The sequence below is a fragment of the Scatophagus argus genome, chromosome 23 (assembly GCF_020382885.2).
Source record: "Scatophagus argus isolate fScaArg1 chromosome 23, fScaArg1.pri, whole genome shotgun sequence".
Lineage (NCBI taxonomy): Eukaryota > Metazoa > Chordata > Actinopteri > Scatophagidae > Scatophagus > Scatophagus argus.
In genome coordinates, this window is record NC_058515.1 from 6724336 (window position 1) to 6751522 (window position 27187).

At 40.3% G+C, this 27187-nt stretch overlaps 1 protein-coding gene and 1 non-coding gene across 6 annotated transcripts in view; one reads left to right on the plus strand and one right to left on the minus strand.

Moving 5' to 3' along the window:
• The window catches only part of LOC124054500 (ADAMTS-like protein 1), an 88844-nt gene extending 66647 nt beyond the window's left edge, over positions 1–22197 (plus strand). For 2 of the 5 annotated variants that reach the window (XM_046380585.1, XM_046380587.1), the window contains 20 exons: positions 357–431; positions 1652–1809; positions 4318–4429; positions 4650–4788; positions 4937–4987; positions 5086–5290; positions 6239–6386; positions 6542–6626; positions 10103–10407; positions 12209–12338; positions 14621–14831; positions 14950–15129; positions 15245–15398; positions 15578–16571; positions 16700–16827; positions 18259–18379; positions 18570–18774; positions 19102–19211; positions 19478–19698; positions 20317–22197. In XM_046380585.1, the coding sequence (XP_046236541.1) occupies positions 357–431; positions 1652–1809; positions 4318–4429; positions 4650–4788; positions 4937–4987; positions 5086–5290; positions 6239–6386; positions 6542–6626; positions 10103–10407; positions 12209–12338; positions 14621–14831; positions 14950–15129; positions 15245–15398; positions 15578–16571; positions 16700–16827; positions 18259–18379; positions 18570–18774; positions 19102–19211; positions 19478–19698; positions 20317–20426 (3842 nt within the window). In that variant the 3' untranslated portion in view covers positions 20427–22197. Of the gene's footprint in view, positions 1–356; positions 432–1651; positions 1810–4317; positions 4430–4649; positions 4789–4936; positions 4988–5085; positions 5291–6238; positions 6387–6541; positions 6631–7367; positions 10014–10102; positions 10408–12208; positions 12339–14620; positions 14832–14949; positions 15130–15244; positions 15399–15577; positions 16572–16699; positions 16828–18258; positions 18380–18569; positions 18775–19101; positions 19212–19477; positions 19699–20316 lie in introns of those variants that run through there. The other 3 variants (XM_046380586.1, XM_046380588.1, XM_046380589.1) reach the window with 3 other exon arrangements.
• Positions 22198–26652: 4455 nt separating this feature from the next.
• On the minus strand, positions 26653–26726 carry trnai-aau. Its single transcript has one exon. It is a non-coding gene; the product is annotated as a tRNA-Ile (tRNA).
• Positions 26727–27187: the final 461 nt, after the last annotated feature.

Consider the following 27187-nt stretch of genomic DNA (forward strand, 5'->3'; position numbering starts at 1 on the left):
TAGGTGATGGACACCCATTTTTGAAGGAAATAATCCTGTTCTCTTTGTGGTATTGCATCATTTCCCATGTCATTTTTTGCAAACATTTTAGTTACAAAACATGGTGTGGAGACCAGAAAGACTTTTTCTGGACCTCCTGGTGTCAGATTTTGTAATGTGTGACCCCCCTGTTACTGAGCAGTCATGCAACCAAGGCAAAAGAATCAGTGCAACTGCAATTTCATCCAAGTCAAATCAGTCTGTCTTTTTATTTTATGTTTTTCAGTTGTGATTATATTAACTTTGTTGCATTGCAATAATTTTTGATCATTTGCTTTGTTCTATTTTTCCCCTTATGTTCGTTTGTCTCATTCAAGCCGAGGACACTGTTGTTGTCATCCCCTACAAGAGTCGTCATGTACGTCTTGTCCTGAAAGGCCCGGATCACTTGTGTAAGTCCTGGTAGGTCCAGGGTCCCCTTCCATCCAAAACAGTTGAACATTATTTATATTTGGCAGTGTTTTTTATTGCCAGATACCTGCACATTAAACACATGTATTCACGAGTGTAGCACTAAATCTTGGACCCTGTACACTGGCATGAGGTCCCTCCCCAAACCCACAGCTATTCATCCAAGTATGTTTCTGGTCCCTTCTTACATGAGGGCTCTGTATACCTAATCATCTTTCTTCCTCCAAGTCTGACACCCCTGCAAGTATTCTGCATGTGCTTTGTGAGTTTTATTGCAAATTTTTCTGTGATGCAAAAAGACTATTACTTTTTCATTATATATGTTATACTTGCTTGATCTTTCTAATGAATATCTTAACTTATTATTCCCTCTTCCAAAATATATTACATTTTGGGCTCTCTCATAAAGACTGGTTTTAAAAGTAGCTCAGAGCAGAATAATCAGACTAGGTGCTTCTTCCTCCCATTGGCTCCGGCTCAGAGAAGACGTAAGGCTTCCAGAAAATATCGCTGATGTAAAAGTACTGGCTTCAATCTCACCACTGGATCAAATTGATAACAAATGTTCCATCGCTGTACCTTTCCTTTGCTCCATGGTTAGTTTACAGATTGCCTCATGAGCCAGGCCAAAAGAATGTCTTTTTGTGAATGGACGGATTTTTTCATTAAATATTTCCCTTGTCTTTTTTGGCAGAGGGCACTCAAATTGTAACCATCTGTCTGCAGATGATTACAGCTGCTGGTTATTGCTTGTTCCCGTGTTTCCTTGTTGTTTTTGTTTAAATGTCCATGCTGGAATCACACAAGATCCTGTTAGGCCAGGGCTGAAGTAAGGTTACTGGAGCGCTCCTCTGTTGGCAGGCCGACGCGAGCCTCCTGGCAGAACCAAAGTGACTCTCTGTGTCTGTATACACAACAGCCAGCCTGGGGACTTTGTAACTTTGTAAATGGATCTGACTGGAGGTTTGTGTCAGAGAGTCTGTGATAAATGAAGGTCATCCTTTGATTATCTCAACAGTTTAATCACATCTCCTTTTCTTCACTATTTCATTTTGTTTAAAGTTTGTTTAAAATGATGAGGAAAAATGCAGATAAGAAATAACAAATTTTATGTAAGAAAGAGAAACTAAAGTTTCACTGTTTAAATCTACACTTTGTCCATTGTGCTCCAGCTATCTACTTTTGTTCCTTTTTTTTTCAGATGTGGAGAGCAAGACACTACAAGGGGTAAAAGGTGAACTGGTCTTTGATAGGTCAGGGCAGTACCACCTGGAGAATACCACCTTGGACTTCCAGAAACTTTCAGATAAGGAGGTCCTGAGAATAACTGGCCCACTCGGAGCTGATTTCACAGTCAAAGTAAGAGTTTAAATTGTGTCCATTCAGTTGACTTAACGTTGCAGTAATTAAAAAAAGGACACTGAGGTACTTTTAGCATAAAACAATTATGCTAAGAGTACCTCAGTGTCCTTTATGTAAAGTGAAGTCATAAACCCACAGAGAATTACCTGCAAACTCTAGCTTTGCATGTCAGTGTTTGTCGGCTCATTGTTTAGGTTTTATAGCTGACAACTTTACTGTTATGCCTCAGTATGACCACTCTCATCAATCCCCAGCCAACGGTTTTCACTCTGATAAAGCCTTTGTGCGCTGTCTGTCCTGTACCAAATGCCAGACAGACAACTTTAGCATCTAGCTGTTGAATAGAGTGAAGTGTTTAGCTGCGAAGGAGCCGAGATTTCCCTCAGGAGTTGGTGGAGGCCAAGACAGAGCTAAAAGGAGAATATTGCTTTTGTTGGGTGGATAGAAACATGACATATGAATGCAAAAGGTGCTCCACCTATTAATAAAGGTCTAAATACTGTAAGTATTGGTAAATTCAGGTGAGAAAAAAGTGGTTACTTTAGCCACTTAAGTAGCTGCTGACACACACAGCTGTTGTATTTTTTACTCAAAGCCCTGAAAACAGTGCAACCCAGCCAAACTGGGCTCAGATAAGGCTCTCATTTCTCTGAACTCTGGGTGACCTCCCACACAGGGTTCAAACCAGATTTGATTTCAAATGTTTAGATTTAAAGATATTGGAGTAAGAGCAAGCCACTTAAGTATAAAATCCTAACAACTTTTTTTGTCTACTTGCTCTCTCTAAGGGACATGTTTTTGAGGCAGTATGTCATGCAGTGATAACAATAGTAGTGCACGTGTTTGTAGCGCCAGATAGCTTAAAGATGCCAAATGATTTCATGTTTTTGGCTGCAACATTATACTCCATGGTGTAAATATGTTACTACTTGAAACTTGTATTTGATAACATAATTCAGTCAGGATTTTTTTTTTTTAGAATGCTATGACACAAATAGCTACAACATCTGTTTTTTGTTTTTCTTATTTTGCTACACACACAAACAGATGAACACATTCTAAGACTATAGCCAGTGTGTGGACATTAAAATTTATACAGGCCATGGACTGGAACACACCAGTGAAAACTTCCCCCCTCATAAACTCAAGTCAGGATGGGACAATAACTAGAAATTCAGCAGACAGAAATCTGAGAAGCTATGAATGCATAATTTTCTAATCTGTTACGAGGCAGAAAGCCAGTTCATATCTCAGCGCTGGAAAAGGTTTGGACAAATGGAAAAGCGTATTAAAAAGTTGCCAGACAGTCTTTCCACAGTAAATACATGAATGTGAATGAGTGGCAGTAGTGTATAATTTATATATGTTGTAGGTATAATCTGGCTTTGAATGTTTTAGACATGAGGTTAGAAGGAAAATGTTGGCTGAAATATTTATGAAACTTACAAAATGCCCAATAAATTACACACGCATGGCCTAATTTCTATATAAAAGATCCACACTGTGGTCTTTATCTTACAGAAACAAGGCACTAAGAAACTGTCTTCTCTCCTTGAGTAAATTATTTATTACTTCCTGTGATAAGCACTTACTGTAGACTACTGGGAGCTGCATCCAACCTTTGAATGTGCAGAAGCTGACATTGCAGGTTACCGAGGGTCAGATTCCTCCAGTCTCTCTGTGGAAATCTCTAAATAGATTCCAGTATCTATTTGTCATTTATTGGCATGTCTGCCATAATTTAAGCTGCATCAGCCTTTCCCCCTGCACTGTTTTTTCTCATTTATATCCAAGGAACTTTTGAAAACAGTGTCAATGAACTGATCTAGAAATGACCAATAGCAGTTGTTTGTAAGCTAAAAGAGCAAAGACATTGAATGAATGAGGAGTGATGATGGCTTGCTGTTGGGACAAGCAAATCCAATGTAAATTGTGTTGGACATCACTGATTAATTAATGCAAATAATAAATATTTTGTATATTAAGGAAACGAATTAAGGATGGTTCCGTTTATTCATGTGGAGTGAAGTCTCAGATGATACTAAATTATTTATTGATAACTTATAAAAGCTTATATGGCTAATTTAATTGAGTGAATGTGTTATCTTTCAGTATTTTGTAGCTTTTCAAACAAACAGAAAAGGAAGCAATATTAGAGGGCTGGGAGTTTATTTTCTGCTCCGTAAAATGCCATTTTGTTCTTTAGTTACATATGGGAGCTAGCCACCAGGGGGCAGAAAAACTTTAAACCAAGCCTCCACCAGCAATATTGTCTTCATGCAATAATTTATGTAGCTTAAGTGAATGGGTTAGGTTTAAGCTGAATTTTCAGGGTTTGATTGCAGTTTCGTTCTCAGTTGAACCTGATTGCTTTGTCAAAACGAGCACAGGATACGTTGAACTGCATTGAAATGGCAGCTAAACTGGATAAAGAGGAGTGTCCATTAGTAATGTTGTACCTCTTGCAAAATGTTCACTGAGGAAATTTGTCTCTTTTTGTCATAGGTGCAGTATGCCAGTGGAGCAGACAGTGTGGTTCAGTACATCTACTACCAACCCATCATCCACCGCTGGAGAGAGACCGATTTCTTTCCTTGCTCCGTCACATGTGGTGGAGGTAAACATGGAGTTGCATTACTGGCATTGCAGTCTAAGTGCTTGATAGTAGCAAGTCAACTAATGGAAAACTGTCATACCAAAAAACTATCTTGAGTGGCAGATAAGTAATAAAATGTTTGATAAATATTTAGTACTACCAAATAATTGCTTCATTTAACATGTTTGGTAAGATAATTTTAGATAGATAATAGATCATTTTAGTTTTTTTCTGTCTGTAGGGTACCAGCTAACCTCAGCAGAGTGCTTTGACCTTCGGAGCGGCAGAGTGGTTGTGGATCAGTATTGCCATTATTACCCAGAGAACATCAAACCTAAACCCAAACTCCAGGAGTGCAACATGGAGCCTTGCCTGGCAAGGTTAGACCTCTATGGGGCTTAAACTGGACTGAACATTTTCTATTTGTTTGTCAATTTGAAGTCCAGAGATCCATGATAATGATCCGTCAACAGTAGTTTGTATCATCTGAAACCCTAATATTTTTTTTTAATTGATTCCCCGTTCTAGTGATGGCTACAAGCAAATTATGCCATATGACCTCTACCACCCCCTGCCTCGGTATGTACTTATAACTGCAAGTTCACATAGTGACACCAAAAGCATGACACAAATTGTGACGTTTACCAGTCTCTAACGCTGACTTTTTATAATGTCAGATGGGAGAGCAGTCCCTGGACTGCCTGCTCCACCTCCTGCGGTGGAGGCATCCAGAGTCGCTCAGTATCCTGTGTGGAGGAAGACATGCAGGGTGTCATCACACCCACTGAGGAGTGGAAGTGCCTCTACTCCCCGAAGACGGCTATCCTGCAGCCCTGCAACACCTTTGACTGCCCCATCTGGCTGGCACAGGAGTGGTCACCTGTAGGAGTCCTTTTTTCTGTTTTTGAACATTTATTATTGTTATTTTTTTATTGTTCTTACAGCTTATTATTGGACAATACAAAGCAAGTTCAAATGTCCCACAGATCCATAAATGATTAAAGTTTTGTCATGATATGTCTTTTTAGCTTGTGAATCACCACAGTCAGTCTTAATCAGCCAATGGAGTTACAAGAATTAAACAAAATGAAACAAAAACAAAACATGATTAATTGTCTCAGGGAGAAACAAAAATATACTAAACAGACAAGCTGACGTGGAAATCTCTTCAGGCATCTTCAACATGACAAGAGCACTTGTAGCTGCTTAAGTTAAAGCACAGTCTTGCTAGCACTTCTAACCTCAATTTGAGTGCCATTCACAACCCATGGCCTGAGCACACCATCCAAAGCATACAAGGCTTTAATTAAAAACCCCAAAGTCAACAGCACATTGGACTTTTTAAGTTCTTTATTTGCCTAACGTATCCAGGTTATCGATGTGGTGCATCTGGATAATCTAACACTCCTGGTTAGTTTACATATTTGACATAGTTGCTTTTACATTACCCAGATATGTCCAATAGAACTCCTCATGGGGATTTTTCAATCTCACCAGTTATACAGGCACAAGGAAAGGCACACAGAGTCAAATTTGTGGCCCTCTGCAAACCTGGGATGCTGTTTACCTAGTACATTCTTCCCTGTGAACTTGCCTTTAAATGCTTGTTTTGGCAGAGGATACACCAAGTTCACCCTGCTTCTAGAGCTGCAGGGATTTTGCAAGGTCTCTTTCTTTGCTTCCCTCGAGTCAAAGGCTGGGGCAAGCAAAAACATCTGACCATCAGAGCAAGAAAGACTTACACATGTCAGCTTATCTTTGCATAAAAGTAATCATCAGTTGATTAGTATTTTAAAGACTATATCTCCTGAACTGTCCTATCACCTCCAGTGCACGGTGACCTGTGGTCAGGGTCTGCGCTACAGGGTGGTGTTATGCATTGATCACAGAGGACTACATGCTGGAGGTTGTAACCCCACCACCAAGCCTCACATCAAGGAGGAGTGCCTGGTGACTGTGCCCTGTTATAAATCTATAGGTGGGTTACGTTGTTTTTTGTCATGTTTTTACAACCAATCCTGGTTCACTGGGGGCGGTGCCCTCCTTCTCCTGAGCTCTGTACGCACATACGCATTTCTCAAATAAAATCACGTCTTTTGCAGTATCCAACCTTTTCTGGGTGATTTTCTCTAGATACCCTTCCAGTTGAGGCAAAACCTGTGTGGCATAAGCAGGCCATAGAGCTGGAAGAGGAGGTCATGGTTACTGAGGAACCAACGTGAGTACAAGACACCCACATATTCATGTATGTGTACAAAAATATATAGATATTTATGGGATCTCTATTTGCTGCCTCCTTCTATTGAGAGTAGTTGAAGCTGCAATCCAAACTTTAAAATATATAACTATATTTACTGGCACTCTGCATTACAACTATATACCAGTAATTTACTGCCAGAGGTGAATGTTCTGTTGAAACCATCACAGGTGTCGGGGCCTAATACAGCAAATGAGTTAGGAAGATGCAACTGCTAAAGCCATAAATGAGTCTCAAGCTTCATAACCCGGAAAAATCAGGGGAAATTTAATTCTTTAAATAATTCTGCAGGGCTGAAGAAGCTGAAGTCAGATTCCAGATACACAGTTTCGACAACAGTTTTCCCAGCCCTGAGCTTTGGATTTACCTGGATGTGAAATTGAAGTAGACAGGGCCCTGTGCTGCAGTGAAACCACCATAGTATCGTGGTTGTGTTCGTGTCAACAGCCATTTACGCCATCTTGGAGTCAAGATGCTGTGCAGCTGTAGGCCCCCACTTTGCAAAATATGCGCCGCTTTGAGTGACTCTCTGTATGTGTGGGTATGCCAAATGTTCGTCTGGCTCCGCGGCACGATAGTTTTGTCAAGACAAGTAAAGAAGAATTTGCGTTTGCTGAAGCTAGATGTTTAATGCTGTGTGCTTCAGTGAAGGTGTGGATTGTCAGCTCTAAATAATGAATGTGCTATATGGGGTTATTTAAGGTAAAAGAGGAAGCTGAAGGTGAAAAAGGAGAAACATCTTTTTGGAAACCAGCAGACTGTTCTGTCAGTGGCCACCAGCATTACCTCAGCAATCCTCAGATGTTCCAGATGTTCATGTCCCACATATCAATGGACTAATAAAGGCTGTCCTCTGAAGATGGACAATGTTTGGATTCTACCCAGTGTCTTGCATGACTTGTATTAGCGACCATGTTATCCAGTTCAAAACATCTGTTACTTTGACTTATCTTTGGAGAGAGAGAGCGAGAGGGATGGGAGTAAGAGAGAGAGAAACGCCAAAACATATGATTTTTCCCCTATTGCAAAAAAAATCATGTCTTTCCTCCATAAGCACATAAATATCTGTGTATAATATGCAGTCATTCACAAGCCAACAACAATATCTGCCCACCATATGGGGCCAGGTTACGGATGTGAGAGGAAAGAGAAGGAAATTCCTGCATTAGACTTATTGCACCTCCACTGCCAGGTCGTATGCCTGCCCTAAACCACCGCTGTGCAACTGCTTGAAAGATTAAACCCATATATGTTCCACAACATGGCCAAAGGTTTGTTTTGGTTTGGTTTTTTCTTAACATCACCACTGCCATGAGTAAATAGGATATTTCCATTAATGGAAATTTAAATGATATGATTAACAAGAGGCTTTGGCAGATATTACAAAAATGTGTTGTTTCCTTCCATGGATGAAATCAAGATTGTTTTTGAACGGACAGATGTACTTTAACTGCGCATGAAGATAAACATTTCTGTGGGTTCACATGTTGACTTTGTTGCTTGCCTTCCAAAGTCTAACTGTCGGTGATTCATTTGTTTGTCCAAAACACAATGAGTCCCTGAGCACTCATAAAGAGCCAACTGTGCTGTAATTATGAGCTCTTTATTGAGGCATCTTATAAAACAGCATGGTGCTCTCGTGTTGTGGTCAGACTGCTCAAACAAGAAAGAATGCTACATATTGGTGAAGCTGCTGTGTTAGTAGGTGCTTCTATGAGATACATGTACACTGGTAAATAAAACTTTGGTAGTTTTATAAACTGAGAGGGTGCGGTAATTTATGGGAACCAAGAAACAATATTTCAATTTTGAATGAAATGATTTTGAAAGGGTAAAAAGAACAGTTTAAAGCAAACACCAAAAAGCTGGATTCTGATGAGACTTCATTACAGTTGCAAAGTGAACTACAGAGCCAAGTGACTCTGATGATGATGGTGATGTAGGGGCAGGCAGTTACAAATCACTGATTCAATTTGCTTTTCAAAGAGTTTGTAGTTTTTATGTGATTATGCAGTTAAGTCCCCCTTTTCCTAAGCCAAGTAATTGCATCACCATTCATAACAAGGTGACATTCCGTGCTGATTGTGACTGATTGTAATTTCAGTATGTTGCTGTTTTGCTCAGCTAAGTGAAGAACTAAACCAACACAAGAACAACTGCGTGTCTGCAGGAGGCTTTTCACATCATGATTGTTTCTGTGGATTTCATGGTCTTTCAGTCAGCTGAGAGGAGCTCCAATGCAAATACAGCAACTACTTAGTCGGTCAGGGACCACAGTGATTCAGCAAAGTTATTTCAGCTTGAGTATACGGTGTTAAAGCTTAGTTTGTATACTGCATGCTAATATGGTGTTTTTGAATATCTTTTTAGGGTATATCTGCCAGCAGAAACAGTGGTGAGCTCAGCATTAGACAGGGCAGCTGCTGAATGTTGTAAACATTTCAGCTGCCTCCAACTGCTTTGCAGTCGTGATCAGCTGCCTCACTGGGTATAATGAGGACAGTGCTGCATGGCACCCTTGTGCAAAAGGAAAAGGTAGCCCCCCTCCCATGTTGAATAGTCAGTTGGGTTTATTTGTAAGAAGACTTTGTCTGTTGTCACCAGTTAAACTTGCTTCTTAATATCTTGTCAGACCTAATTAGGACTGAGTGTGGCTCTCATGGTTATAGAACAGATAGTTAAAATGGGTGTATAAGAGGGTATCAGGTACACCACTTGTTACAAATGCTGTTTTGTCTTTATATTTGCATATTTAGAAATGAGAATATTTCCAGGACCACATAATTCTATGAACTCTTAATGCACAGACCAACAACATGAAACAGCTTCTAAGATCTCCCCAATCTCCAGGTCTGAACGTCATTGAATCGTTATGGACATTCTGGAAAGCAGAGTATGAAGTAGTATTTCCTCCTTGATCCTTCAAGGAACTAAGCTTTTCATTTTTGTGCATTTCCCAAAAGTTAAATTCTTACTCACCATGTCAATTAAATCTGAAGATCAAGAGGGATTCAAACATCTGTCCATCTCACACTTTCCAGTTTTATTATTTCTCTCTCTCCCAAAGCTGTTGATAGGGTGACAGTTCAGTCTCTGGGCCATAACTGTCACCCAGCCTTGACATTCCTTCAGACATTCATGAATGCCAATGATCTGCAAGTATTTCCTTCTCTGATCCATTCTCTCAGATGAGGAAGGATGCACATGAAAGCCATTTATCCCATACTGGCTGATCCTAATGCTTCACAGCTGTACAATTAACAACAGCAAGACCGGATTTCATAAATACTTAGTGAGTTTATGAGGTTAGCAGTATAATATCTGCACAGAGAGGGAATGCACAAAAACCTGTGACTTGTTATCAAGCTGCTTTCAAGTGTGCAAGCATTTTATGTGTGTGTTTAATCATCCTCAAACATGCTGGCTCTTTTCTCCAGCTTCATCCCTGGTCCCTGGCAGACATGCAGCAAGACATGCGGCGCTGGCATCCAGCAGCGGACCGTGAAGTGCCAGGTGTTGCTGTCTTTCTCCCAGACTGTTGCTGACCTGCCAGATGACGAGTGTGAGGGAGTCAAACCTGCTACAAGTCAGCCCTGCTACCGCACTCCCTGCTCTGGTGATTTTGGCAAAGGAAAAGAAAGCAAAAAGGAGGGGGAGGAAGAGGAGGAGACACCTGAAAGAGAGGAACTGCATGACTGGGAGTATGAAGGATTTACGGAGTGTTCAGAGAGTTGTGGAGGAGGTATGGATCATTACTGACCTCTGTTATCATCAACTGGTTCTTTCTAGTTTTAAAAGTCTACAGACATGCGTGCAGCTTTGAGCTAAATGCTAACATTACCATTCAAGCATAGTCACAATGACAACACTGTTGTGCTGATTTTTAGCAGATATAATATGTACAATGTACTGATGTTCACCATCACCGTCCACCACCAGCCAGAAATGTCAGAGTGGAAAGTGAAATGTCAGGGTGAGAGTGGATCCTCCATTAAATCCATGACATACCGTATTTTCTGGACTATAGAACGCACCTGAGTATAAGCCGAACCCACCAAATAAAAAAATTGTACATATATAGGCCGCACTTGACTATAAGCCGCAGGTGTCCACATTGTAACATGACATACGTTTTCAAGTCCGGGCCATCTGCTTTTATTACCTCTGAAAGCTTTTGTCGTCTTTTTGCATTGCGTCAGTTCTTCACCATTGATTCATTTACGACAAGCTTACGTGCAGCAGCTCTATTTCCCTCTTGGATAGCCAATTCGATTGCTTTTAACTTAAAAGCTGCATCATATGCACTTTTTCGAGTGTTTTACATGATGACGGTATGTGCATGACACAAAATGACTGTTAAAAGTTGCGCTTAAAACTAGCGTCTTCCTCTTCGCATCACCGGGCCGTTAGCCTGCAGAAATCTATAGATTAGCCGCATCGTTGTTTAGGCCGCAGAGTTGAAGGCGTGGGAAAAAAGTAGCGGCTTATAGTCGGGAAAATACGGTAATTGTTTTTATTGTATGAATACAGCAAATACATTATATTCCTCAGTCTGAGTTCGTGCCAGTCTGTCTGTGTCAGTGAAGTTGTCCCAGTTGCTGTATATTAAAATGAAACTTCACAGCAGTAAGTCACTGTGAGTGGATGACTAAAGCCATGTCACTTTGTGCTTTGAAGTACTCGTAAGTTATATGATATTTGGTGATAATGGATGGAATACCAAGTTTACCTCTAAAGGTCATATGCCAGGAGCTCTCACAACAGCTGTGAATGCTACGCCAGACAGAGACAGCTTGCCTAAACATCCTGCCAACAGTCATCGAGGCCTGCTTTAATCTTCCCACCTACGTCCATGTCTGCATGCCTGAACTGTGTGTCTGCGTGTTAATGTTTGCATCAGTGTGCATGTGTAACTTAATAACTTAACTTAATTTCTGCACATGGGCGTGGGCTTTTGTCTTTATGTGTGCGTGTGTGCACTCACCCAAACCCAACAAACTCCCATTCGTGGATGATTACAGACTAGTATCAGATGTCACATACACACCCTTGGGCTGCGCTCCTGTGGACCATCACACCACTGTGGCGTTTGAAGTGCCTGCTTCAATGTTATTGTCCCCAACATTAGAAGCAGACTCACAGATTTATGTTTCATTGCTTTCAACATGACCTGACATCACACCCTTAAAGTTTATCCACAATTCGTGGCAGAACTTAAGCAGGCAGCTGCACTGTTTTGATGTTCATTGTGGCCCATTAGATATAACTGCTGCTTGTTTTCATTGAGGGGCCCTATATCTGGGCTGCTTCATTGTAGTATCTGCTTTCAATAATGCTCCCTCTGTATGTTAGTGTCACAGTATGTAAAAGATGTCAAACAAAAAAACGATGTGTGTTTGCTACTTTTTTGCTATTTATTCTTGAGAACAAGTATTTTTATACTAACTTTTTAAAAGTTGAAAATGCCCATGATTGAACCCTGCACAGATAGCTCATGGTTCTTTGGGCGCCCCTTGTGACTGCTTGGTGTTGTGTAATCCTAGGTGTGCAGGAAGCTGTAGTCATCTGCCTGAACAAGCAGACCAGGGAGGCAGTGGACCAGAGCCTGTGTGTGAGCTTCCGTCGGCCCCCACAACTCCTGCAGGACTGCAAAACTCAGCCCTGCCCACCCAGGTACGGTAAAACCCACAAATCAGACCGACATCATTGTCATTTACACGTTGTTTAAAATAGCTAATGCATAAAATAGACTTGATTAATGGGTGCAGTAAAATTTGAATGGAATGTGTTTTTGGAAAAAGGGTTTGGCTGCAGAAAATATTAATTAAAAGCAGGACAGAAATCTGGCTGTGCTCATTATTAGTTTGCCAAGGCTTTAACCTTCCAAAATATGCAATATATAGAGATGGGACATTGATGCACCAATTCCTGCAGACTTGTTGCATCTGGAACTGCTTAACTTTCAGACTATCAAAAAACACCTCACACTTGTTGAATCAATTAAATTCTACTAATCACTGGTTGTGTAAAAAGGAGATTCAAATCCTTCTGATCCACTGTGTTATCCCTCTCAGTTTAAACCACTTGGGCCAATTAAATCACCATTTAGACCATTATATTCCAAGTGATACTAAAGCAGAATGACGGAGATGGATGGTTGTATCACAGAAAGCAGGAAATGAAGCTAATAGGAGAGTTTGTGGAAGCTGGTCAAAATCGCCATAAATCGACACAAAAAGGATCAGATATCGGTGGTTGTTGGGATATCTCATGAAAAAGGTTTGTGGTACTGCAAGGCAGTCACTAAAAACATGTAGATTATTCCTCTGGGTATTATGAATGTCCTTAAAGGTTTAAAATAAACGTCATGATTGTTGTTATTATTATTATTAGTTTTCAATATTCTATCCTGTCCTCTAGAATTAAGATATTGACCTTAATGTGACTGTAAAGGAAAGCTTATTGAGTGGTGTTGAAAATGAAAGGTATCCATTCTCTGGAAAGTGAATGAAAATGAAGAGGTTGTTTAAGGGAACTCTTGGAGGGAAAGATGAGATTTTTGTTTTGGGAGCAATGAAATTTCATGGAAGGCTTGGCCATTAGTTTCACGGATGCCTCATCATGGACAAAAGTGCTTGTAAAAACAAAGGTTTTCCCTGATTTTGAGCTAGTCAAAATGGTCCAAAGATCTATAAAATCGTTGTAAACATCCCCTGGGGATGATGAATAGCCTTGCTAAAGTTAAAATAAATGAAATACAACTGTGGTGTTAGCACTTTTATATGTAGGTCGGTGTTACATCTTACAACATTTTGATTTAATGATAAGTTTAGATGTAGCAAATGCTGCTAAAATTTTAGTCAAAGTTTTCCTTATTTTTTTTTTGTTTATCCAGCTCTCACACTTTGGGCACCAATCAGAAATAAAGTGGATGAATGTGTTGGAATTTCAAAAATGAAATATTAACTGTTTTTTGAAGACGAGGGAAACTAACTTCATCAAAATGAAATGCCTGAATGGTTTAACAGCAAAATGACATGTTTTTTAATATAACTGAGCCATGGCTAAATGGTAAGTGGATTTTGCGGTGGGCCACACGTTTCAAGTTAACACCGTGCACAGTGTCGATATTCCACAACTCACACTCATGTCAGAAAACCCAGAGACTTGCAGCCTGCCCTTGCATGTTTTTCCAGGCCTTGAGTCTTGTTTTCAGGCACAACAAACACTGTATTGGGCTTGTTTCCTTTGGCCCTTTACTCCCTCCCTAAGGCCTCCTCACCCTCCCATATTAAGCTACACTCTTTGGATACTGTTCCCTCTGAGGGGAAACAGCCATAGGATTTGGCTTGTGAGCATAGTACCGGTTCAGAAACAAGCTTCATTCCCAATTCTCCTCAGTCCCTAGACCCTTGGGTAAATATGAATAGTTTTGAAATATCACCTCATCTGTCAAGCAAGAAGTAAAGTCACTGCCATCTTGGTCAAAGCTGAAGCTTTTAGATGTGTATTAGGCATAGGAACTATCACTTTCAAGACTGGAATGAAAATACACAGCAAACTTTGATGCTGGATTGATCAATCTGTACTAAATTGTGTTAGACAACAAAATTAATAATGCTCCATGGAGGTGAGTGGGAAAATGTGGGTGAAAAAGTAATGCCACAGGGATTTCTCAAATATCACTGAATTCAGTACGATAGTTGGTGTTTCTTGGCCAGGATCTGGCCCCATGAATCACCCCTTTCGTTTTCATATTCACTTTTGTGAATTTCACTTTCATAAATTTACATATTTATAAAAATACAAGAATGTCTTCTCATGAGATCAATTAGATCAAGCACTCTGACTCCTGCTGAGCCAACTCCTGCTGACTGTAGTCCATTATAGATTTTATGTCTGTCTTTCTGTCTGTGGTGATTACCTGAATTTGTTAATGAATTTTGTATTCACAGATGGGAAACAGGAGAGTGGAGTTCATGCTCTGCTACCTGTGGGGTAGGTCTAATGACCCGCACTGTGGCATGCACTCACCAACCCTCTCGGGACAGCAACCATACTGAGGTTTTGAGGGATGAAGACTGTCAGAACCCCAAGCCCAGTCCTGTCCAAGCCTGCAACCGCTTTGACTGCCCTCCTATGTGGGACACACGTGTCTGGGGACAGGTAAAGGATCTCATCTCGGAAGTTCACCCTATAAATGCCTGCCCCAACAATAATACTTAAGCATCAAGCTCTTCTTGCTAATATAACTCCAGTCACCTCTGTATTTTTGTTGCTGCAGTGCTCCCAGAGCTGTGGTGGTGGATTTCAAAGGAGGCAGGTCCTGTGCAAACAGCGGTTGGCAGATGGCAGCATCTTGGAACTGCCTGACACCTTTTGCCCTTCCAAGAGCCCTGCAAACCAGCAGCCCTGTGCCAAGCAAGAGTGCCCACCTCAGTGGGTCACAACTGACTGGTCCCAGGTATGCTTTCCCCAAGATATCCATCTACTTCTTTAAAGTGGTCATTATCAGAATTTAATTCTCAGTTTTCAGGGCCTGCATATTTCCATGTCTTACAATATTATTTGTGATCCAGTGTTCAGTGACCTGTGGAAACGGCATTCAGAGACTACAGACAGTCTGCAGAAAACAAGGGGAAGATGAGGGACATTGGACCATAGACCCTGAGAACTGTTCCCTGATGCCCCGGCCCACCAGAATCCGGCCATGCTCCCTGAGGCTCTGTGAGAGTAAGAGACCCTCTGTTTGACTTTAGAGAACAGAAATTTGACATTTGTTAGTAAGCAGGAAAAACATTCCACAGCTTAGTTGTGTCACTGCACATTGCTTGACAGTTGCGAATGTACAGAAGTACAGATAGCACACATAACTATCAAGCCATTCACCTATCCTTTTAATTTCATCACAGACTCTGTCAAGCCTGGCGCTGCCATACTGACCCAGAGGAAGGTGTATATCCAGTGGAGGAAGGGCAAAAAGTTACACTTGGTAGTGGGCGGCTATGCCTACCTTCTTCCCTGGACAACTGTGATCCTTCGCTGCCCAACCCGTCATTTCCGCAAGGGCCACATCCAGTGGTTGAAGGATGGAAAGCCTATAATAAGCATTCCACACGTCTCCTTAACATCATTAGGATATATGAAGATTCAACAGGTTCGTGCATCTGATGCAGGAATATACACATGCATCGCAGGTCCAACACAAGAGCACTTTGTCCTGCAGATAATTGGCAACAAGCAGAAGCTCTCTGTTCCAGAGTCATGGCGCCTCACAGATGGGCTACAAAAGGTTGGGCAGCCATTTGTGGCCTCAACAACAGAAAGATTTCAGGATCTCCCCTTCTCCCTCAACCAGTATGACAACATTGTTGAGCATTTGCTTGAACTCAAAGGTTCTCTCCAAGATGAAAAAGACACTGTTGATAAACTGCATTCTAGTGAAAAGAACAGGTCTGCTCTGGAGGATGACAGTTCTGAACTCTCAAGTTTGCTCATAATCACTGACACCCACAGGCTGGATGAGATCACGCGCAACCTCTCTGAAGGCCTCGGAGGACCATGGGGGGAACAACTTATTGCCCAGTTGCTCCTTGAGCTCACCATGACACAAGGTGAAACCAATGAGTCTACTCTTCATCCCCCAGGAAGTGCAGAATCCTTCACGCAAGGGCCCCTCCTTTACAAACCAAATATCAAAGCTCACACGTCCAGGCCAAGAAGCCCGGTGATAATCCAGCGGTCCAGAAAAGTGGTGCCATCGTCTGACATGATGGTTCATGTGGGAGTGCCAGTTTTGGTACAGAAACCCATTCCTAGTTTGGAGCTGAGGTGTGAGGCACTTGGGAACCCTGAACCATCCCTAACATGGACAAAGAATGGAAAAGAGTTGCACTACAACAGTAGGTAAGAACTGTCCTTTAATGTTTTGGTTTTTTTTTTTTTAACAAAACTTCAGATTTTGTTGTATAGAAGTAGATGTTCTATGACATATCTGTGTGGATTCAGTTGTTATGTTGTCTTTGTGTTGGCAGAGTAGGCCTGTTGTCCACAGGATCACTGAGGATCCAGTCCCCAAACAAGGTGGATGAGGGTCTGTACACCTGCACTGCAAGGAACCGTTTAGGTTCTGCATCTCTTTCATCTTGGCTGCAAGTTACAGGTAAGGTCAACAAAGGCAGAATGTTTCTTCAAACCTGTTTGGCTAAAAAGCAATCCTTGTAATGGTTAGTTTAACCTCTCAAGTGGTTCTATGTTAACAATTATCTAAAAATGTAGAACTGTAAGTTGTGTTCAAGCTTGCATGGTTTTGAAAATTGAACACAAAATACAGCTTCACACACACACCTAGAATTTTCAGTTAGTGTTTAAAAGAAGAAGAAAGACATCGCAGCTTTGACCTAAATGTTGTTTTAATTTAAGCTCTTGTCAATACTTAGATGAGAAGATAGATGCCACTCACGTATCTGTACATGATAAAGCTAGAGCCAGGAGACAACTTATCATAGCATAAAGACCAGAAAAAAGGGGGAACAACTAGCAAAATTCATCAGCATCTGTAAATTCCCCTTAGTTCTGTAATTATAAGATACTATAAACTGCTACACACAAAAATGAGAATTTCAATTTAAGCCAACTGTCAAGTTGAGTTTATCCTCATATACTGCAGTGTCATCCAGTTTAAGTTAAAATGTGTTACTCTTTTGTGGTTCAGGGTTTAAGATTCTGGGAACACATTCTTTTCATCTGAGAAAGACATCCACAGGCATAACCACAGGCACAGATATACATTCAGCTTTTACGTATCCTAGTGTCTCATCATGGCTGACTCGTTGATGGGGAATGTCTGGACTGTGCCGCAGCTCAAGCCTTCTCAGAGCTGCGCTGCCCTTTGTCTCCTCGCAGCATGATCAGTCGCAACCTAGCTGCATTTTCATCAAAGTGGGTTTCCTGACACTCCGGTACTTTTCCTTCCTATACGACAACAATTAGAGGTTCCAGGCAGTCTTTCAAAGAAGATTAAGTGGGTGCACCCCATTCGCCTAATCTGGACAGACTGGATAAAAGGGTTTAAAAGTGCTGAAAAAATGCATTTTCTTTTATTTTTAATTCGAAACTTAGTGGAAATTCCTGTCCCGAGGATTCAATTCAGAAATGATAAGAATCCCAGATTCTTGGCCATGAACCTCGTAGTGATGTCAGAAACAAAATTTAGAGTTGCTGAAGCAACAGCAGGTTAACAAGAGACTGACTAAAGATACTGACACATATTTCATGTTTTTTCTATGGAACAGTTCTCACCTACTGCACATTTAAGTATTTTAGTGAGTTGAGAAAACCAAGAATAATGCTTACATAACTGACTTCAGATCAGAACTATTAGTTTCTATCAGGCATTACAAAAAGATCTTTAGCTACACTTCATTATTTATGTGTGTGTGTACCTGTTGTTGAGGTTTATAAAGAACTGAAACTCTAAATAGAAAGATATAGTACAGATTTAAAAGACTTATCTCTTCTTTTGGTTTCTGCAGTATCCAAAATCAGAAAGACATGTATGAATAATACATATGTTTTTAATATGTATTTTCAGGTGGCAAAGGAAAGAACTGTGTCCAAGGTAGTGGTATGGTAATAAATGGCCGTATATGCTCTGAGAGGAGTAACAACAGCCAGTCAGCTGAGTTTTGCCATGGACAAGCCTGCCCCCTCAGGTACCTTGTTATTACTACATGTTAGTCCATTTGGATACTTTGAATATTTGGTTTGATAACACCAGATCCTACCCTTCCCTCCTTTAATTGCATTTCAAATTTTTCCCCTTATGTTGATTACTTTTGGACCTCCACCCCCCACCCCCTCCGAGCTTATGAACTTTACACGATTTGTCTATGGATGCATTAGGTGGCAAGTTGATCCGTGGTCACCGTGCTCTGCCAGTTGTGGAGGTGGATCCCAGACCAGGAGTGTCCGCTGCATGAAAGGCCCTGAGAGCAGATCAAGAGAGTTGGGGAGCCAGCACTGCGTTGGTTTAGGGAGGAGGCCCTCTCAATCTAGGCTATGCAACCAGCTGCCCTGTGCAAGATGGGCCACTACCCCCTGGGGACCGGTGAGCCTGCTTACATTAACCACGGGGTGTACCTGGACTGTATCAAGGCTTTTTACCTGTGCAAAATGAAATGGCAGTTGGAAAATGTGTGTTAACCAATTCTTGGTCAGTTAATTTGAGGGAAGGTTTTTGTTTTTTGCTTGCTTTTTTTTTTTTTCATTTTGTTTTCCAAGTTATTTAAGGGGAAAGGAGACAAATAGGTTAGGAAGTCACCTTTTTTGTCTGTGTTAACCTTTTCACATCAAGTGTATCATGAGAATTTACCACCCATAGATGAGATTTAAAAGCTGAACTTGCTGGTAATTTTGATAACATCTGCTCTTTTAGTGTCATGGTCAATGTGTGGGTCCTAGTTCGGCCACACAGCACCGTCATGTTTACTGCCAAGACACAAATGCCACCAAAGTCTCCCACAGGATGTGCAGTGGACTCCAGAGGTAAATATGTATTATATGGATCATAACATGTGTACTGTAAATAAACAGTTTGTTATATAATTATTGATATACAACAAAACGTATAGTGTTACCTTGCATTTTAGTAAATCCTGAGTGTTTCTGACACCCTAAAGATTATTTTTTTCAGCAGGAAATGGTCATTAGCCATAATCAGATCCGCAGTTATGTGTCGCAGTTATGTGGCTTGTGTAGTAACAATTCATTCACACCTAAACACTTTTCTTTATCTGTGTTTGTATTTGTAGACCCAGCTCCCTGAAGAATTGCTCCACAGAGGCCTGTGCCCTTCAGTGGCGTGTAGGGCCGTGGACACAGTGCACTGCCACCTGTGGTCGGCATGGCTTCCAATCACGGCACGTGACCTGTGTGCATCGTAGAACTGGAAAGGTCACACGCGAACATCACTGCATGTGGAGGCCTCGCCCTCCCAGCTGGCAGCGATGCAATATTTTGTCCTGTGGAAGAGGTGAGTAAAAGATTCACTGTTGGCAAAATGGAGACAAATGGTGTCTTGATTGAAGATGATCCTTGATTTATTATATGTTCTATAGCGTATTTAATATAATATAATTGCATGTGTTGATAGTGCTATATATGTAAAGTTTCTCTTTAAAGCATATTAAAGGCATATTGTAGAAGTGAAAATAAGTTTAGTACAGTAGTAATTTGTTGCTGTCAGTCCCAGCCTCTGTCATAAACACATCAGTAGCATATCTCTGAGGGCTTGCCCTAGATAAACTAACTGAAACTAACTGAAAGTTCAGTTGCAGTTAGAAACTGAAAGCTATTTGGTATGTTTCTCTATGTTTCAGTACAAATTATGTTTCTCTGTGGTGAAACCTTTTAATAGCACAGGGAGGGACAGTCCCTATAAAAACTGTTTACACTGTATTTCTGGAAGGATCTATCTATGCTATAAAAAGCATGCATGAAATTCCCCTAACCTCTACTGTATTAAGGTAGCAGACATTTCAGAAGTTGGTAATTCTTTATGCTTAACATAAAACTGCCTGGCTAGGGTTTCTTTGGGAGAAAGGAATAGGAGTGAACATTTGTACTAAATCATAATCTCTGTGTATTTCAGCAGGGGAGTGTCGAGACAGCACGAGATACTGTGAGAAGGTCCGACAGCTGGAGCTTTGTCCTTTGCCCCAGTTCAAGAGCCGCTGCTGTCATTCCTGTCGAGACACCTGAGGCCAGGATGTAAGACGAGGGCCGTGGACAGACTGGATAGGACAGACTTGAAACCGCCGTGCTCCATCCTCAACACCCACAATTGTCTTCAATGCTCAGTCTTGGATGGGTATACCTGAGTGTGGAGTGATATTTGGATGGTCACACCTGAACTGGCTGTGTTCTACTCTAATTTGAACATTTTGAGAGGAGTGACATGTCTGTTAATGAAGGCTTCAGTTCCTTTTAAAATCTGAAATTCATGCTGAGAGCTTTCCTAAATTACGCAAAAGAAACTTGTGATCAGGGGAATTTGGAGTTTTCCCTAAAGAAACAGAACAAGTGTTGTGCTACGGTGTTTCATTGTATCGCCATCACTTCATGTCCAAAATAGGGTGAATATTGTCATGCACAAAGAAAAAATTACGGTAATATAAAGTACACCTTAAAATTGATTCACTTCATACCCAGGAATTCTGGGTTGACCCCAAGGCTTTTGATAACCACTGGATAATTGTTTGTTTGCCTTTATTGTAGTCCAAAACAGTGTAGATAACAAGTTTTTATGATAAACTCCCTTTGTTAATGAATTCTGGGGAAACTCTTGTTTAAAATACAGTGTTATGTTGTATAATGAAAAGTGAATAAATGAAAAGTCATTAAGGTGAATAAAAGCCTTATTTTTGATAAACGGTGTACATTTGGCTTCAGCCACATGGGAAATAGATCATGGTCTATGCTGTCATTTAAATTGGATCATTTGAAGAGTAAATTGAAAGACATTTTAAGTGCCTTTTTGGCTGAAAAAAGTAGGACATGATAAAGATTTATCTTGCATGGGTTGCACTATGGAGGTTCAGACTGAATTAAGTCAATTAAAAATAAACAAACAAACATAAAAAAAAATGCCTATTTTTGCACTCAACTCATCCGAGTCCTTGTTAAGAACATGACTTGTCGAGTTTTTTTTGTTCTATTGTTCATATAGATTGTTTCTTTTTTGTTGTTTGTTGTATTTGCTTTGTCTTGAAAAGATATTTGTGAAGATGTCCCGTTAACCACTTTGTGACATTACACAGCACAACGCAACGTGAGATGATCATAGTAGTTCCTTGTGAGCTAATAATAGCTCAGTTTGTCCAGTCCTACTAAATGCTTTGCTTTAGTGTGACATTTCAGGAAAACGATACAGTAACATTTGAACGTTCCTATAACATTTGGCAGTTCTCACAAACCTTTCTAGTATTTCTTCTTCCATGGATGGATTTCAATGTTAGTTGTAAATATTTACATATTTAGTTAAAATATGTAAATATGACCTTGGTGTTATATTTGGATGTTGGTGAAACAGTAGGGAACTTTTTAAAGTTCATTATTAATGAACCATACATTACTGTGCCAGATAAACACAAGCACTTTTGACATTATTTCCTGCGTTCCACAGTTCTTGATCATCAAGTGCAACAGATACCTTAACAGGAGACTACTTGGCCTTTCAGTGGGGTGTGATTATTTGATTTTGTGAGAAGAAAACATAATTAACGTATTACTTTTGCTCTTAAGTTATGTAGATATTTGTTTTGTCCTTTTACCTATTTATTTTCATGTGTGTTCTTGTGCATAGTTTTGTAAATAATTACATTGGTGGGTTTTAGGATTTAGTATTCGTTTCCCCATAGTGTTTTTTGGTATTTGATGTGCATGCAATGGGGACCCATTGTTGGTGACTTAATGTTTTGGTGTCTGCTCATGCCTGGTTAATCTTTAAATAAAACCAAATACATTCCTTTTATAATCTGTTTGTTGTGATTTTCCATTTTGTTTTTGGATAACAATCTGACTACAATAGCTAATCAGAGTGCTCAAATTTGTTAGAACATTAAAGTGTAAAGTGAAACCACTGCAGTTTCTGTCAAACCTTTACACTTAAACTGTTCCTTTCTATTTAAACACGTATACACTTGAACAAAATATGTAAGAGCATATTGCATAGTCCTCCAATGGGAAATTCTACCATGTATCAGAAGAGCAAGACATTCAGGACTGCTCTGTCATTATGACTTTACTCTGTTTCACCCACTTTTATCAAAGGAGAAAGCACTTCCCTTTTCTGTGGATTTTCTTCCATTTCAGTCACAGAGGAAACTATAAGAGGAAATTCACTTGACATCAAGACACAACAATCAAAAGTAGAACCAACAGCATGGTGGAAGAGGATGGTTGCAATTCTTGTTTGACATCAATCAGGGTGCTGCGAGTTTCCCTCGTGGATGAACTAGAAGGACGAACTGACTCTCTGCTGGAAATCTTAGTAAATGGGGAGGTGTTCAATCGTGATGACCGTGAGGAAGTATTGTGCCAGTTGGGTCCCCGGGCAAGAGTAAGAAAAATGCTGGATATCCTGGAGTATAAAGGCGAGGACGCAGCAAAGATTTTTCTCTCCATTATCAGTCGTAATCATCATGAAATACAGCACTCCAAAGTACGGAACACAGATCAGTCTCAGTCTACAGGTATGCAATTCAAAGCAGATTTATGTAATTGGTACATTTCTGATCAAGTTTAGAATGACAATGATGCTTGAATTAAACACTTGAAATAACACTGTACAGTTCATATAAACAGCACATGGAGTTTCATGAAGTGAACAAATTATGTTGTTTTTATTATCTTCAGTTGTGGTAAAGAAGGAAGTGACACAAAGGATGAAGCAAAAATATTAATTAATCTTAACTTCATTTGCAGAGTATAACAAAGTCAAACAAAAGCATAAGGATGTCCTCAGGCACCGGAGTGAGAGCATGCTCTTTTACAACACTCGACACGGTGAGAAAATCCTTTTTTCTGAACATTATGTCAATCTCTTGTTAGTTGACGGACACCAGGGCTTGGAGATAAAAAGGCATGAGATTCTGGCATTTGGACAAAACCGACTGTCTTTGCAGCAAAAATCAGGAGTGCAAAGGAAAATTGCACCAGCCAAACTCTTTTCAAGCTCAAATGTAAATCGTCCAGTCAAGAAAGTTCTGGTCACAGGGGTGGCTGGCATTGGAAAAACCATCCTGGTGCAGAAGATACTGTTTGATTTTGGAAGAAATGTGGACGATCTTCCATTTGATTTCATCATCCACATGACCTTCAGAGACCTGAATCTGATCGACAAACCTACAAACTTCCGGGAAATGGTTTTGCGTAAAAACCGGCACCTAGCTAAGGAACTGGATAACATTTTCACAAATGAAAACAAACTGCTGATCGTATTGGATGGCTTTGATGAGTTCAGACACTACAGGAACTGTGACATAGATGTATTTGTGACAGAACCAGATGAAGATGGAGAGGTTGTTGAGATCTTTGGGAGTCTTATGCAAGGTGAACTCCTTCCCAATGCTTCTGTCCTGCTCACAAGTCGACCTGTGGCTATCAGTCACATCCCTGTGGGCTGCATCGACCGCTTTGTGCTCAATGCGGGCTTCTCGTTGGCTGAAGTTCAAGACTTTTTCTTAGGTCACTTCCAAGACCGTGCCCTTGCTGACCGCATGTTTTCTGTGGTTTCAGAGAATGAACTAATGCTGACACTCTGCTACATACCTGCATTTTGCTACATTGTGTGCTGCATCCTCAAAGAAAGCAAAGACCTTTGTGGAAAGAGCCCAAAGACCATGACGGATATTTATGTACAGTATCTGGTGGCTTTACTTCGCTCTCACACGCAAGCAAGAGCCAAAACATTTCTTGAAGAGCAAAAAGCAGGAGCCACCCAGCAGCTGTCTGATATTGTGCTAAAGCTAGGTCGACTTGCCTTCCAAAAACTAATGGAACATCAAACACTATTCTACAGTAGCGACCCAGATATTGCTGCATTAGAAGGATGCAGCCTTGTTAGTACCTTCCTTGACAAGACAGTGGCACAAGAGGCTGGCTGTACCGAAGAGGTTTACTCATTTACACACCTTACTGTTCAAGAGTTCTTTGCAGCACTTTATTGTGCAGTGACAGATTATCCTTTACCTGAAACACTTCAGCACACTGCATTTCCTGGAGAGGGGGCCACCTATGGACATTTGGACCTTTTCAACCGTTTCCTGTCTGGAGTCCTCTCTGAACGCAATGCTAATCTTCTGTCAAGGCAGGTAGGACTGTGTTGCCCCAAGGAAAAAGTGGAAACCTATCGTCAGAGGATCATCATAGAACTTAGAATGCTCTGTGAAAATGGCGCCCCTATCTTAAACCATTTACATTGCCTGTTTGAGCAACAGGACTCTTCTTTGGTCCTTGCTGTACAACCGAACAAACTTACAATTAATGTTAGTGATCAAACGCTCTCCCAGATGGATTACAATACCATGAAGTACTTCTTAAACCTTACAAAGGGCAAAATATCAGAACTGGATCTGACAGGGACGGGAGTAAGCTACGAAGCACTTAGAGATATTCAGCCTCTGCTGCTCAGATGTGAGAGTCTTTGGTGAGTCCCAGGTCAAAAATTAATCTCATTCTCATCCATCTAGCACATGGAGATTTTATATCTTTGCTTTATATCCTTGCTTGTTCATAGCCATATATACCTACTTTTGTATAAAAACTAAACCAAATTAACAACCATTTTTCTCATTTGAGTTCTGTTAGTATCAGGATCATTATGATCTGGACACTGTATCACAAGTGGGGTTTAGTTAATTTTGTTGTCCTGTATTAACTCTACTTCTTTAAGCAGGACTATGATGTTTTGATATTACAGGAACTTTCCATGAACACCAAAAAAAGTGTAATGCTGGCAAATTATTTCCTGTTCTAAATCAAAAATGAGGTGGATGGTAGTGTTACTTCACTCAAATGTGAAGTGACAGCGCCACTGGACTGGAGCATACGTAATGGGGTTTATGCACTAACTCTACTCTTTCATTTCTAAGGCTTGGAGAAAACAGTCTCGATATGGACGCAGTTCAGGTCATTGCCGATGTACTGCAAGCCTCAGAAAGTATAATCTACCTAGGGTAAAATCTCAATTAATCAGTATCAAAAGGATTACATGCACTAAACATCATTCTTTATTTGAGTGGAAAAAATCTCACACAGAATCACTTTACTAATTTTCTGTTTACCATTTTAGACTTGGATGGTCAAACATTGGTGATAATGAAGTGGTGGCTCTTTCTAGTGCCATACGGATGAAACGAAAGCTTCAAGAATTGTGGTAAGAAACTTATAACAATATGCAACAAAATATGAGGAAGTGAAAGTCTTTCTAGTCACAGAATCCGTCTGAGTAATAGATCATTAAAAAGCCGACAGGGATGAAATGATGTAGAAAATACTGCAAAAGAAACCTTTATCATCAGTTCAGTAAAATTGTTCATTTTGTCTACTGCCCTAGCATTGTCGCTTCACAGTAAGAAGGCTCAGGGTTTATACACACACATACACACACCACACACACACATATATATCTCTATCTATCTATCCATCTATGTATGTATCTATGTAGATAGATATATATAAAATGAGAAAATAGACTAAAATCTATTAATTGTGCACCAAGTACAGCCTAGTGATAGCGCTACCCCTTTTCTATCAAGAGTGTATTATTATTATATTTTCAGATATATAGGTTTACAGATTTATTTACATGTAAAATAATTAAAACATTACTCAAGACATGTTACAGCAGGCTACTGTTACCTGTGTGATTTCACAGGATGGAGGGAAACCGAGTGAGCTACAGAGGTCTGATGTCACTCAGTGATTTGACCCCAAACCCTCTGAAAAAAGTTGTGTGAGTGAATTAGTATTTTTGGCGAATATTTCCAACCCATATTTTAGGGATTTAAGTTTTCTGAATACTTTACAAATTCTGCTGATTCTCTCATCATACAGAGCAATATGGAATGACCTGACCGACGTTGAGTCAGTGTGCACTGAAGAAAGCGTAATTGTGAATTTCACAGATGATGTTGCATGGGAAGAGTGGGGGTCATGGGTCTTCAAAAGGTGTGCAGGCAGCAGCAATGACAAGTTGGTGATGATACTCCACAAAGTGTGCAAAATATCGGTCCACTGCTTAGAAGCCCAGTGGGCAAAAAGCCTCTACAGCAAACTATTTCAACTTGTTGAACAGAGGATTGAGCGCTGCACCGAGGACGACATGTGCAAGAAGCTCAAAAAGTTTTTGAACCATTAACAGATAGAGACCTACAGTAATCTGAAATTAAGGACAAGGCTGATACAAAACGTAAAAGTGTACTCTTGGCCCGTACGGGGATCGAACCCGCGACCTTGGCGTTATTAGCACCACGCTCTAACCAACTGAGCTAACCGGCCATGAAAACTATTTGGATAGTAAGTCATAGTTCTCTTTCTTTACATGTGGTATAAGATAAAAGATTATAAAAGGAAAAACGCCTCAAAATATGTGATCTAATGTGACAGAATGCTGAACAAAATGCTAAATAAACTACATAAAACTCGGACGTGATGTTTTTCTCGACCAAATAAAAGCACACACACCCTGTCACATGCATGTTAAACTATTTAACTATGTTAAAAACTTATCAGAATCAGAATCAGAAATACTTCATAAATCCCTGGGGGACATTGGGTAGATCACTATCTAATTTAGATCACTTGCACTTTTAGACTATTTCTAATAACGTGCATTTATGGATGTAATTTATTATCTTGATGTGTTATGTAATAATTGTAAGTTTGAATGCCAGTGCATTGACACTTTATGAAGAGCATCAAATGTCGTTTTTACATATGTAAAGTGATTCATAAATATA